Source organism: Scyliorhinus torazame, chromosome 16, assembly GCF_047496885.1.
Source record: "Scyliorhinus torazame isolate Kashiwa2021f chromosome 16, sScyTor2.1, whole genome shotgun sequence".
NCBI lineage: Eukaryota > Metazoa > Chordata > Chondrichthyes > Carcharhiniformes > Scyliorhinidae > Scyliorhinus > Scyliorhinus torazame.
In genome coordinates, this window is record NC_092722.1 from 153,357,639 (window position 1) to 153,372,351 (window position 14,713).

At 50.8% G+C, this 14,713-nt stretch overlaps 1 protein-coding gene across 1 annotated transcript in view; it reads right to left on the reverse strand.

The window, feature by feature from the left end:
- abraxas2 (abraxas 2, BRISC complex subunit) overlaps positions 1 to 14,713 on the reverse strand; it is a 51,574-nt gene that overhangs the window by 36,260 nt on the left and 601 nt on the right. Inside the window, exon 2 of the mRNA XM_072479251.1 lies at positions 14,072 to 14,162. Within this exon, the coding sequence (XP_072335352.1) occupies positions 14,072 to 14,162 (91 nt within the window). The remainder of the gene's footprint in view (positions 1 to 14,071; positions 14,163 to 14,713) is intronic.

The following is a 14,713-nucleotide window of genomic DNA, read 5'->3' on the forward strand; positions in this document are numbered from 1 at the left end:
AGGTTACAGAGGGACATAGATAAGCTGCAGAGCTGGGCTGAGAGGTGGCAAATGGAGTTTAATGTAGAGAAGTGTGAGGTGATTCACTTTGGAAGGAATAACAGGAATGCGGAATATTTGGCTAATGGTAAAGTTCTTGGAAGTGTGGATGAGCAGAGGGATCTCGGTGTCCATGTACATAGATCCCTGAAAGTTGCCACCCAGGTTGATAGGATTGTGAAGAAGGCCTATGGAGTGTTGGCCTTTATTGGTAGACGGATTAAGTTCCGGAGTCATGAGGTCATGTTGCAGCTGTACAAAACTCTGGTACGGCCGCACTTGGGAGTATTGCGTACAGTTCTGGTCACCTCATTATAGGAAGGACGTGGAAGCTTTGGAGTGGGTGCAGAGGAGATTTACCAGGATGTTGCCTGGTATGGAGGGAAAATCTTATGAGGAAAGGCTGATGGACTTGAGGTTGTTTTCGTTAGAGAGAAGAAGGTTAAGAGGAGACTTAATAGAGGCATACAAAATGATCAGGGGGTTAGATAGGGTGGAAAGTGAGAGCCTTCTCCCGCGGATGGAAATGGCTAGCACGAGGGGACATAGCCTTAAACTGAGGGGCAATAGATACAGGACAGATGTCAGAGGTAGGTTGTTTACGCAAAGAGTGGTGAGGCCGTGGAATGCCCTACCTGCAACAGGAGTGAACTCGCCAACATTGAGGGCATTTAAAAGTTTATTGGATAAGCATATGGATGATAATGGCATAGTGTAGGTTAGATGGCTTTTGTTTTTTGACTTCCCATGTCGGTGCAACATCGTGGGCCGAAGGGCCTGTACTGCGCTGTATCGTTCTATGTTCTATAGAGGGGTGAAGGGTGCCTCGGTGTGGTCCCCAATCAGGAATAACCATAGGTTTGTCCCAGGAAGGATGGACGGAGGGTTCCAGAGCTGGCATCGGGCAGGAATTAGGAGATTGAGCGACTTGTTTATTGACGGGGAGTTTGCGAGCCTGGGAGCGCTGGAGGAAAAGTATGAGTTGCCCCCGGGGAATATCTTTAGATATATGCAAGTGAGGGCGTTTACGAGGCAACAGGTGAGGGAATGTCCGCTGCTCCTGACACAGGGGATCCAGGAGAGAGTGATTTCCGGGGTATGGGTCGGGGAGGGCAAAGTGTCCGAAATATATCAGGAGATGAGAGACGAGGGGGAGGCGCTGGTAGAGGAGCTGAAAGGAAAATGGGAAGAAGAGCTGGGGGAGGAGATTGAGGAGGGGCTGTGGGCTGATGCCCTAAGTAGGGCAAATTCCTCTTCCTCACGTGCCAGGCTTAGCCTGATACAATTCAAGGTTCTACACAGAGCACACATGACGGGAGCAAGGCTGAGCAAGCTCTTCGGAGTGGAGGACAGGTGCGGGAGGCGCTTGGGAAGCCCGGCGAATCACACACATATGTTTTGGTCGTGTCCGGCACTGGATGAGTACTGGAGGGGAGTGGCAACAGTGATTTCAAAGGTGGTGAAGGTGCGGGTCAAGCCAGGCTGGGGGTTAGCTATATTTGGCGTAGCGGAAGAGCCGGAAGTGCAGGAGGCGAAAGAGGCCGATATTCTGGCCTTTGCGTCCCTGGTAGCCCGACGAAGGATCCTACTTATGTGGAAGGAAGCGAAACCCCCCCCCAGCATGGAGGCCTGGATAAACAACATGGCAGGGTTCATAAAACTGGAACGGATGAAGTTTGCGCTGAGAGGATCAGTTCAGGGGTTCTCCAGGCAGTGGCAACCGTTCCTTGACTATCTCACAGAAAGTTAAGGGGAAATAGATTGTCAGCAACACAGGGGGGGGGGGGGGGAAGGAGCACTATTTTTTGTTACTTTGCTAGTTCACTATTTTATTAAAATAATGTTACTTATTAGTTATTGAGTTATCTCTTATGTTGATTTGTAAAGTGGAAAAATTATGTTTGAAAATCTTTAATAAAGTATATATATTTTTAAAAACCCTAAACACTTCTTCAGTGTTTCCCTCCCTACCCCCTCCTCTAACCAAAATAAAGCAACCGCTGTAAATATCAAGAGGAAGGTTCGAGGGGAGGTAGAAGTAGAAAGAAGGACTTCCGGTTGCAGCTATGTGGAGCTAAGTCGCACATTCGGCTGCTCCCGCAAAAAAGGACTTTTGGGCTCTTTTCAGGGTCCCCAACGGCACTTTTTCGACGTTTCCCGGTGTGGGAAGGAGATTATAACAGCTCCCCGATAGTATATGGCTTCTACTAGGAGCGGGGCGACTAAAAAGGTGGTGATGGACCCGAAAAAGGTGCGAGGGAAGAACAACAAAATGGCGGCGGGCGGAGACCAGGCAGCATGGATGCAGTGGGCAGAGGAGCAGCAGGAGGGTATCCAGCGCTGCTTCAGAGAGATTAAAGCGGACCTGCTAGAGCCGAAGAAGGCTTCGATTGATAAGCTGCTGGAGACACAGACGGCCCAGTGGGTGGCGATCCGCGAGGCACAACAAAAGATCTCCGACAACGAGTACGGGATCTTAGGCGTGGCAGTAAAGGTGGAGGCGCACGAGGCGCTCTACAAGAAATGGCAGGAGCGGTTCAAGGAGATGGAGAATCGGTCGAGGCGGAAGAATCTGAAGATTCTGGGCCACCCGGAGTTGAACTCACTGATGGGAGCGGGGTCCTTCCAGGGGCCCCTGGAGCTGGAAGGGGCCCATAGAGTGCTGGCGAGGAGGCCCAAGTCTAACGAGCCTCCGCGGGCGGTGCTGGTGCGGTTTCATCAGTTCGCTGATCGGGAGTTTGTGCTCAGGTGGGCCAAGAAGGAGAGGAGCAGCAGGTGGGAGAACGCGGAGGTTCGAATATACCAGGACTGGAGTGCGGAGGTGGCGAAGAGAAGGGCCGGGTACAATCGAGCGGAGGCGGTGCTGCACAGGAAGAGGGTGAAGTTTGGCATGTTGCAGCCGGCGCGACTGTGGGTCACCTACAGGGACCGGCACCATTATTTTGAGTCCCCGGGGGAGGCGTGGGCCTTTGTTCAGGCCGTGAAGTTGGACACAGATTGAGGGTCAGGATGGGCGTTTGGGGACTGTGGTTGATAGGTCACTTTTTTTTTTTTTTTTTGAGGGGGGGGGGGGGGATCATCCATGGAGGTGGCAAACCTTTGCTTTGATCCTGGTTTCTTTTTCTCTGTGTTTTTCTCTTTCGGGTCGGTGAGGGTGGTTGGGACGGGTTGGGCACTGATTTGGTTGGGTTGGTCGGGGGGGCTCTTGGAGGGGGGTAGGTAAACGGAACAGGGTTGGTGGCTGGCGGTGAGATGGGGCTCCGCAGGGGAGGCCCGAGTCGCGGGGGTGATGGGACTGGGCCTTTAAAAGGAGCTGCGTCAGAGGTGGCGGGGCCGGGTAGGTGGAAAGCGCGGGTTTTTCCCCCGCGCTGAAGACTGGAGGGGGCGAGGATCGTTTCCCGTGCTTAGAATGGAAGGAGGCGGGGGGGAGCCTATGGATGGGGAACGGGAGAGGAGGGTGTGTCACACAAGGGGAGGAGTCGAAGGAGAGGCAGGAGTGGCCAGGGTCAGCTGACTTGCGGAAGTGCAATGGGGGAGTAAATCAGCTAGGATGGGTCCTAGCCCGGGGGGGGGGGGGGGGGGGGGGGAAATCGAGTTGCTGCTGCTATGGTCAAGGGGGAGCTGGAGCGAGTGGGGGGGGTCGAGACGGGGGTATGCTGCCGTGGGGAACTGGTTGGGTGTGGGGTACGGGCGCGTGGCTGGCCGAGGAGGGGTTATGGCTAGTCGGCGGGGAGGGGGGCGGGTAGCCCCCGATCCGGCTGATAACCTGGAATGTAAGGGGACTGAATGGGCCGGTTAAGCGGGCCCGCGTGTTCGCGCACCTGAAGGTGCTGAAGGTGGATGTGGTTATGCTCCAGGAGACACACCTGGAGGTGGCAGACCAAGTAAGATTGAGGAAAGGGTGGGTAGGTCAGGTGTTTCAGTCGGGGCTGGATGCCAAAAATCGAGGGGTGGCGATCTTGGTGGGGATCATTCGAGGCGTCGAGCATTGTGGCAGATAATGGCGGTAGGTACGTAATGGTAAGTGGTAAGTTGCAGGGAGGGTGGTACTGGTCAATGTGTATGCCCCGAATTGGGACGATGCGGGTTTTATGCGGCGTATGTTGTGTCGGATCCCAGACTTGGGAAGTGGGGGGCCTGATAATGGGGGGGGGGGGGGGGGGGGGCTTTAACACGGTGCTGGATCCGGCACTGGATCGCTCCAGGTCTAGGACAGGTAGGAAGCCTGCGGCGGCTAGAGTGCTGAGGGGGTTTATGGACCAGATGGGAGGGGTGGACCCTTGGAGATTTGCAAGATGTGAAGGGAATTTTCATTCTTCTCACATGTCCATCAGGCTTATTCCCGAATCGACTTTTTCATTTTGAGTAGGGCGCTGATAGCGAGAGTAGAGGATACTGAGTATTTGGCAATAGCCATTTCGGACCACGCCCCGCATTGGGTGGACTTGGAGATAGGGGAGGAGAGGGACCAGCGCCCATTGTGGCGCTTGGAGGTGGGGCTGTTGGCGGATGAGGAGGTGAGCGAGTGGGTTCGAGGAATTATAGAGAGGTACTTGGAGACCAACGACAACGGGGAGGTCCGAGTGGGGATGGGATGGGAGGCGCTGGTGAGGGGAGAGCTGATCTCCATTAGGGCCCACAAGGAGCGAGGGGGGGGGGGGGGGGGGGGGGGGGAAAGAGGGAGAGGCTGGTGGGGGAGATGGTGAGGGTAGACAGGAGGTATGCGGAGGTGCCCGAGGAAGGATTGTTGAGGAAGAGGCACAGCCTCTAGGCCGAATTCGACCTGGTGATCACCAGGAAGGCGGAGGTGCAGTGGAGGAAGGCCCAGGGGGCGATTTAAGAGTATGGGGAAAAGGCAAGCCAGATGCTGACACATCAGCTTCAGAAGCGGGACGCAGCTAGGGAGATCGGGGGAGTTAAGGTCAGGGGAGGGAGTGTGGTGCGGTGTGGGGTTGGCATCAATGGGGTCTTCAGGGACTTTTACAAGGAATTGTACAGATCCGAGCCCCCACGGGAGGAGGGAGGGATGGACCGCTTCCTGGACCAATTGAGGTTTCTAAAGGTGGAAGAGGAGCTGGTGGCGGGTTTGGGGGCCTCGATTGGGCTGGAGGAGCTGACCAAAGGGATAGGAAGCATACAGGTGGGGAAGGCACCGGGGCCGGACGGTTTCCCGGTCGAATTCTATAAAAATTCTATAAAAAATATATGGACCTGTTGGGCTCGTTGCTAGTCAGGATCTTCAATGAGGCAAGGGAGGGGTGGGGTGGGGGGGGCCTTGCCCCCGACGATGTCCCGGGCACTGATCTCCTTGATCCTGAAGCGGGACAAGGATCCCCTGCAGTGTGCGTCTTACAGACTGATTTTGTTGCTAAATGTGGATGCCAAGGTGCTGGCAAAGGTCTTAGCTACGAGGATTGAGGATTGTGTGCCGCAGATCATCCATGAAGACCAGACGGGGTTTGTGAAGGGGAGGCAGTTGAACACGAATGTGCGGCGGCTTTTGAACGTTATCATGATGCCGGCGAGGGAGGGGGAGATAGTGGTGGCGATGGACGCTGAGAAAGCCTTCGATAGGGTAGAGTGGGGGTACCTGTGGGTGGTGCTGAAGAGGTTTGGGTTATGGAGGGGTTTGTCAGGTGGGTTAGGCTGTTGTACGAGGTCCCGATGGCGAGTGTGGCCACAAACAGGAGGAGGTCCGAGTACTTTCAGTTGCACCGAGGGATGAGGCAGGGGTGTCCCCTGTCCCCCCTGCTCTTCGCACTGGCGATTGAACCCCTGGCTATGGCACTGAGGGAGTCAAGGAACTGGAGGGTGTTGGTGCGGGGTGGGGAGGAGCATAGGGTGTCGCTCTATGCGGACGACCTGCTGCTATATGTGGCGGACCCGGGGGGGGGGGGGAATGCTGGAGGTAATGAGGATTCTTAGGGAATTCAGGGACTTTTTGGGGTTCAAGCTCATGGGGAAGAGCGAGCTGTTCGTGGTTCACCCAGGGGACCAGGAGAGGGGGATTGGCGAGCTCCCACCAAAAAGGGCGGAGAGGAGCTTCAGGTATTTGGGGGTCCAGGTGCTAGGGGCCCCTGCATAGGCTTAATTTTACAAGGCTGGTGGAGCAAATGGAGGAGGAGTTCAAGAGGTGGGACGCGTTGCCGCTGTCCTTGGCGGGTAGGGTGCAGTCAATCAAAATGACGGTGCTCCCAAGGTTTTTGGTCCTGTTCCAGTGCCTCCCCGTGTTTATCCCGAAGGCTGTTTTTAGGTGGGTTAACAGGAGTACAATGGGGTTTGCGTGGGCGCGAGGGACTCCGAGGGTGAGAAGGGTGTTCGTGGAGCGGAGTAGAGATAGGGGGGAAACCGGCGCTGCCGAACCTCTGTGGGTACTACTGGGCCGCCAATGCGACGATGGTGCGCATGTGGGTGATGGAGGGGGAGGGGGCTGCATGGAAGAAGCTGGAGATGGCGTCTTGTGTGTGTACGAGTCTGGGGGCGCTGGCAATGGCACCGCTGCCGCTCCCTCAGAGGTGGTATACCACGTGCCTGGTGGTGGCGGCTGCCCTCAATCTGGGGACAGTGCCGCCCCAGGAAGAACAGGTGGAGGGTTTTCAGGGTGGCACAGGGCAAGGATACGAAAGTTGGGGGACCGGTTAGTGGACAGGGAGTTCACGAGCCTGGGTGAGCTGGAGGAGAAGTACGGGCTCCCCCCCGGGGAACACCTTCAGGTACTTACAGGGAAGGGCGTTTGCCAGGCGGTAGGTGGTGGAATTCCCGAGGCTACTGCCACACACAGTACAGGACAGGGTGCTCTCTGGGGGGGGGGGGGGGAATCTCGGAAACTTACCAGGTGATGCAGGAGGAGGAGGCCTCGGTGGTGGAGGTGAAAGGTAAGTGGGAGGAGGAGTTGGGAGTGGAGATTGAGGAAGGGACGTGGGCAGGTGCCCTAGGGAGTGTGAATTCTTCCTCTTCGTGTGTGAGGCTCAGTGACATACAGTTTAAGGTGCTGCACAGGGCACACATGACCGGGACAAGGATGAGCCGTTTTTTTGGGGGTGAGGACAGGTGTGTTAGGTGCTCAGGGAGCCCAGCAAATCACACCCATATGTTCTGGGCGTGCCCAGCGCTGGAGGAATTTTGGAAGGGCGTAGCGAGGACGGTGTCGAGGGTGGTAGGATCCAGGGTCAAACCGGGCTGGGGGCCCGCAATATTTGGGGTGGCAGAGGAGCCGTGAGTGCAGGAGGCGAAAGAGGCCGGTATTCTGGCCTTTGCGTCCCTGGTAGCCCGGCGAAGGATTCTTCTTCAGTGGAAGGTTGCGAGGCCCCAAGCGTGGAATCCTGGATCAACGATATGGCGGGGTTCATTAAATTGGAGAGGGTGAAATCCGCCTTGAGAGGGTCGGTACAGGGGTTCTTTACGCGGTAGCAACCGTTCTTAGACTTCCTGGCAGAACGGTAGACATTGGTCAATAGCAGTATCAACTCGGGCAGGGGGGGGGGTTTACTTTGCTTTATTTCTGTTTCTGTTCTTTACACTAGAGGTCCAGGGGGGTGTATATACCAGTTGTGTTAAGTCGGGGTGTTAATGTTAATTTATTATTTATGTACAGGGAGGAGGGGGGTAGGGAGGGTTGCTTTTCTAGATCGTGTTTTGTACTTAACCCTGTTGGGTTCCTTTTTCATTTTGTTATTGATATTTTATGAAAACCTTAATAAAAATTACTTTTTTTAAAAAGAAGTAGAAAGAAGTTGAACCGTGACGTTACAGCCTGCAGGTAAGGGATTGGCTGGTGACTGGTAAGTCGTTTTTCTTTTATTTTCCCTCGGGTGTTATCGTGCGGGACGCAGAGGTTGCTGAGTGAGTGTTTGCTGAGAAGGGGAGTGAATAACAGGTAAGCTCTTTCGTTCTTTTTCTTTTTTTATCTAGAGGGGATGACAGGGAAGGTAGTGCAATGTTCCTCCTGCAGAATGTTTGAGGTGAGGGACGCAGTCAGTGTCCCTGCTGTTTCACCTGTGGGAAGTGGAACCTACTCCAGCTCCTCAGAAACCGCGTTAGGGAACTGGAGGTGGATGAACTTCGGATCCTTTGGGAGACAGAGGTGGTCATAGATAGAAGCTTCAGGGATGTAGTTACTCCGAAGAATAAAGATAGATGGGTGACGGTGAGAGGGGCTGGGAGGAAGCAGTCAGTACAGGGATTCCCTGTGGTCGTTCCCCTTAGTAACAAGTATACCGCTTTGGATACTGGGGGGGGGGGGGGGGGGGAGACTTACCAGAGGTAAGCCATGGGGTACAGGTCTCTGGTACAGAGTCTGTCCCTGTTGCTCAGAAGGGAAGGGGGGGGGGGAGAGGAGTAGAGCATTAGTCATTGGAGACTCCATAGTTAGGGGGATAGATAGGAGACTCTGTGGGAACGAGAGAGACTCGCGGTTGGTGTGTTGCCTCCCAGGTGCCAGGGTGCGTGATGTCTCGGATCGTGTTTTCGGGATCCTTAAGGGGGAGGGGGAGCAGCCCCAAGTCGTGGTCCACATAGGTACCAACGACATAGGTAGGAAAAGGGACAGGGATGCAAGGCAGGAATTCAGGGAGCTAGGGTGGAAACTTAGATCTAGGACAAACAGAGTTATTGTCTCTGGGTTGTTACCTGTGTCACGTGATAGCGAGGAGAGGAATAGGGAGAGAGGAGTTGAACACGTGACTCAGGGATGGTGCAGGAGGGAGAGTTTCAGATTTCTGGATAATTGGGGCTCATTCTGGGGTCGGTGTGACCAATTTGCTAATGCTCTTCGGGAGGGTTTAAACTATTTCAGCAGAGGCTTGGGAATCTGAATTGTAGCTCCAGTATACAGGAGGTTGAGAGTAGTGAGGTCATGAGTAAGGTTTCAAAGTTGCAGGAGTGTACTGGCAGGCAGGAAGGTGGTTTAAAGTGTGTCTACTTCAATGCCAGGAGCATCCGGAATAAGGTGGGTGAACTTGCGGCATGGGTTGGTACCTGGGACTTCGATGTTGTGGCCATTTCGGAGACATGGATAGAGCAGGGACAGGAATGGTTGTTGCAGGTGCCGGGGTTTAGATATTTCAGTAAGCTCAGGGAATGTGGTAAAAGAGGGGGAGGGGTGGCATTGTTAGTCAAGGACAGTATTACGGTGGCAGAAAGGACGTTTGATGAGGACTTGTCTACTGAGGTAGTATGGGCTGAGGTTAGAAACAGGAAAGGAGAGGTCATCCTGTTAGGGGTTTTCTATAGGCCTCCGAAAAGTTCCAGAGATGTAGAGGAAAGGATTGCAAACATGATTCTGGATAGGAGCAAAAGCAACAGGGTAGTTGTTATGGGAGACTTTAACTTTCCAAATATTGACTGGAAACGCTATAGTTCGAGTACTTTAGATGGGTCCGTTTTTGTCCAATGTGTGCAGGAGGGTTTCCTGACACAGTATGTAGATAGGCCAATGAGAGGAGAGGCCATATTGGATTTGGTACTGGGTAATGAACCAGGACAGGTGTTAGATTTGGAGGTAGGTGAGCACTTTGGTGATAGTGAGCACAATTCAATTATGTTTATTTTAGTGATGGAGAGGGATAGGTATATACCGCAGGGCAAGAGTTATATCTGGGGGAAAGGCAATTATGATGCGATGAGGCAAGACTTAGGATGCATCGGGTGGAGAGGAAAACTGCAGAGGATGGGCACAATGGAAATGTGGAGCTTGTTCAAGGAACAGCTACTGCGTGTCCTTGATAAGTATGTATCTGTCAGGCAGGGAGGAAGTGGTCGAGCAAGGGAACCGTGGTTTACTAAAGCAGTCGAAACACTTGTCAATAGGAAGAAGGAGGCTTATGTAAAGATGCGACACGAAGGTTCAGTTGGGGCGCTCGAGAGTTACAGGTTAGCTAGGAAGGACCTAACGAGAGAGCTAAGAAGAGCCAGGAGGGGACATGAGAAGTCTTTGGCGTTTCCTTTTGTGTTCCAGTGCCTTCCAATTGTGATCACCAAGGCCGCACTCGCCGACAAGGTACACCACGAGTCCGGTGGTGGCGGCAACGCTAAAGATCTGGGGCCAGTGGAGACGACACAAGGGTGCGATGGGAGCCTCGGTGTGGTCCCTGATCAGAGATAACCATCGGTTTGTCCCAGGAAGGATGGACGGGGAGTTTCAGAGCTGGCATCGGGCAGGGATTAGAAGAATGGGGGACCTGTTCATCGATGACACGTTTGCGAGCTACCTGGAGGAGACGTTTGGGCTACCCCCGGGAAACGCTTTCAGGTACATGCAAGTGAGGGCGTTTGTAAGGCGACAGGTGAGGGAATTTCCGTTGCTCCCGGCACAGGGTGATTTCGGGTGTAGGGGTCGGAGAGGGCAAGATGTCGGCGATATATCAGGAGATGAAAGAGGAGGAGGAGGCTTTGGTAGAGGAGCTGAAGGGCAAATGGGAGGAGGAGTTGGGGGAGGAGATTGAGGAGGGTCTGTGGGCTGATGCCCTAAGTAGGGTTAATTCCTCTTCCTCGTGTGCCAGGCTTAGCTTGATAACAGTTTAAGGTTATTCACAGAGCGCATATGACAGGGGCGAGGCCGAGTAGGTTCTTTGGGGTGGAGGACAGATGTGGGAGGTGCTCAGGAAGCCCGGCGAACCACACCCATATGTTCTGGTCGTGCCCGGCACTGGATGGGTTCTGGAGGGGTGTTGCGAGGACTATGTCGAAGGTGGTGAAAGTCCAGGTCAAGCCAAGTTGGGGGCTAGCACTATTTGGAGTGGCGGATGAGCCGGGAGTGCAGGAGGCGAAAGAGGCCGGTATCCTGGCCTTTGCATCCCTGGTACCCCGGCGGAGGATCTTGCTCTTGTGGAAAGACGCGAAGCCCTCCAGTGTGGAAGCCTGGATAAACGACATGGCAGAGTTCATCAAGCTGGAGAGGATAAAGTTTGCCTTGAGAGGGTCTGCGCAGGGGTTCTTCAGGCGGTGGCAACCGTTCCTAGACTATCTCGCGAAGCGTTAGATGGAGGTCGGTCAGCAGCAACCCAGGGAGGGGGGGGGGGGGCGTTTGTAGAAGGGTGGGCGGGGAAAGTGGTTTTTCTTAGGGGCACTTGAGAAAGGAAAAACATGAACATATTGGAAAATCAATACGGGCGGGAGGAACCCATTGTACAAAGTTCTGTATTATGTTGGATTGATATGTTTATGTCTTGCTTTGTTACTTTCCTTTGCTTTTCTGTTACGGGGGGAGGGGGGGGGGGTTTTGAATGGTTGAAAATTTTTGTTGAGAAATTCTGAATAAACATATTTTTTTTAAAAAAAGAAGTCTTTGGCAGGTAGGATCAAGGATAACCCTAAAGCTTTCTATAGATATGTCAGGAATAAACGAATGACTCGGGTAAGAGTAGGGCCAGTCAAGGACAGTAGTGGGAAGTTGTGCTTGGAGTCCGAGGAGATAGGAGAGGTGCTAAATGAATATTTTTCGTCAGTATTCACACAGGAAAAAGACAATGTTGTCGAGGAGAATACTGAGATTCAGGCTACTAGACTAGAAGGGCTTTTGGTTCATAAGGAGGAGGTGTTAACAATTCTGGAAAGTGTGAAAATAGATAAGTCCCCTGGGCCGGATGGGATTTATCCTAGGATTCTCTGGGAAGCTAGGGAGGAGATTGCTGAGCCTTGGGCTTTGATCTTCAAGTCATCTTTGTCTACAGGAATAGTGCCAGAAGACTGGAGGATAGGAAATGTTGTCCCCTTGTTCAAGAAGGGGAATAGAGACAACCCCGGTAACTATAGACCAGTGAGCCTTACTTCTGTTGTGGGCAAAATCTTGGAACGATTTATAAGAGATAGGATGTATAATCATCAGGAAAGGAATAATTTGATTAGAGATAGTCAACACGGTTTTGTGAAGGGTAGGTCGTGCCTCACAAACCTTATTGAGTCTTTTGAGAAGGTGACCAAACAGGTGGGTGAGGGTAAAGCAGTTGATGTGGTGTATATGGATTTCAGTAAAGCGTTTGATAAGGTTCCCCACGGTAGGTTACTGCAGAAAATACGGAGGCATGGGATTCAGGGTGATTTAGCAGTTTGGATCAGAAATTGGCTAGCTGGAAGAAGACAAAGGGTGGTGGTTGATGGCAAATGTTCAGACTGGAGTCCAGTTCCTAGTGGTGTACCACAAGGATCTGTTTTGGGGCCACTGCTGTTTGTCATTTTTATAAATGACCTGGAGGAGGGCGTAGAAGGATGGGTGAGTAAATTTGCAGATGACACTAAAGTCGGTGCAGTTGTGGACAGTGCGGAAGGATGTTAAAAGTTAAAGAGGGACATAGATAAGCTGCAGCGCTGGGCTGAGAGGTGGCAAACGGAGTTTAATGCAGAAAAGTGTGAGGTGATTCATTTTGGAAGGAATAACAGGAAGACTGAGTACTGGGCTAATGGTAAGATTCTTGGTAGTGTGGATGAGCAGAGAGATCTCGGTGTCCATGTACATAGATCCCTGAAAGTTGCCACCCGGGTTGAGAGGGTTGTTAAGGCGGCGTACGGTGTGTTAGCATTTATTGGTAGAGTGATTGAGTTTTGGAGCCATGAGGTCATGTTGCAGCCGTACAAAACTCTGGTGTGGCCGCATTTGGAGTATTGCGTGCAATTCTGGTCGCCGCATTATAGGAAGGATGTGGAAGCATTGGAAAGGGTGCAGAGGAGATTTACCAGAATGTTGCCTGGTATGGAGGGAAGATCTTATGAGGAAAGGCTGAGGGACTTGAGGCTGTTTTCGTTAGAGAGAAGAAGGTTAAGAGGTGACTTAATTGAGGCATACAAGATGATCAGAGGATTGGATAGGGTGGACAGTGAGAGACTTTTTCCTCGGATGGTGATGTCTAGCACGAGGGGATATAGCTTTAAATTGAGGGGCGATAGATATAGGACAGATGTCAGAGGTAGGTTCTTTACTCAGAGTAGTTGCCCTGCCTGCAACAGTAGTGGACTCGCCAACACTAAGGGCATTCAAATGGTCATTGGATGGAGATATGGACGATAAGGGAATAGTGTAGATGGGCTTTAGAGTGGTTTCACTGTACTGCGCTGTAATCTTCTATGTTCATACAGTACATGCTCTAACTGTTTTTCCACACATTTTACAGCAGGAAGTTTAAATGGTACAGGACCCTTCTTTGCATATTTATATTAAACTAGATCAGACTCATGAAACACAATACATGGAATGAGTTTGACACCCCTGTATTAGAAATCAGATAGCTCCAAGGTTTTCAACAGATGTTAACTCCAGAGTTAAAAGAATCAAGAAGAAAAAACACTGTTGTATCTGTGAGGTTCAGCCAAAATATTACAGTCCTAGCAGTTTTAATGTGTGCACGCTTTTGCACATCTTCAATAATTTATAGACCAAAACAAAAACAAAAAAAAATAACGTTTCCAATTGATAAAATATTAACAGGAACGCAGATCCCAAAAGATTTTAGTTTTATTTGGTGTATCAATACAAGGTCGAACATTACACCAAAATCACTGCAAACAATGTCACTTCCAGAAGCACATCCCAATTATCGGCATCTCACAGCATCCATGGTTTTCTCCCCCATCTCTTGGGTTGATTCAACTACCTTAGTCTCAGACAAATATTACAAGTCTCAATCCTCAGCCATCATGCAATTGTTCTTAAGTTCACAACTTAAGTGTTACATTTACTTCTGGCATATTCTAAACAAATAAGAACTTTGTTGCAATGGAAAATTAAAATGTTAAAACAAATTTTGTTTCCTTACTTACACAGCTGATACTTTAATTCTTTATTCCTACTTCCCTTCCAATTATTAAAAGCTCCATAAAATACATAAGTAGTTGCGATGAGACAAGGATAATAACTTTTCAGAAGGCATGTTCGGCAGCTGAAACTAAATTAGAAGTACTCCCTATCTTTTCATCAGAAAAATCAATTAAAGCCAAAACCAACAGAAAAGTAGATGGACCACAAATCCATAACTTTCAGCATAGATTGTAGTGTATTTCACCCACTCTGACATAATCACATATACAAGATTAGCAGACTTACCTATTACTTGCAGTAGCTCTGTGTTGCTGATCTGTGAATCACTAATACTGAAAGTCTCAAGTTGTTTTACATCTCCCAAGAGAAAGCCTTCCTGCAATGAAAAGCTCAGTTAAATTAGAAGAAATAAAGGATGAAACAAGACTGCAAAAATAGAGGCAGAAATAAAAACGAAATCAAGTTATTTTACTGTAAGTAAAGCAACTTCACTGATCTTAACTTTTACAGCAGATAAACTTAAGGATAACGAAGCTACTCCACTGACAAGACCTGTGAAATTATTGACAGTCGAGTTGTTTGAGGACCATCAAACCAATGTCTGCCAATCAGGCAGGTATCATTTGCTTGTGGACATTTTAATACTAGACTTGATCACCAGAAACAAACTCCAGGCTCAAATGTCATCTGTCTGGCAAAATTCCATGTGATTCAAGGCACACCAAAGCCAATTCTACAGCAAGGAAACTGCTCTGACGAAAGGTCATTGACCCGAAATGTTAACTGTGTTTCACTCCTCATAGACGCTGCCAGACCGGCAGAATACTTTGAACAACTATTTTTTTTTAAGTCAAGAAAACATGATTGGCCCACTTTAAAAAAAAAAAATTTACAGTGAAAACATTTCACATAAGTTTCATAAAGAAA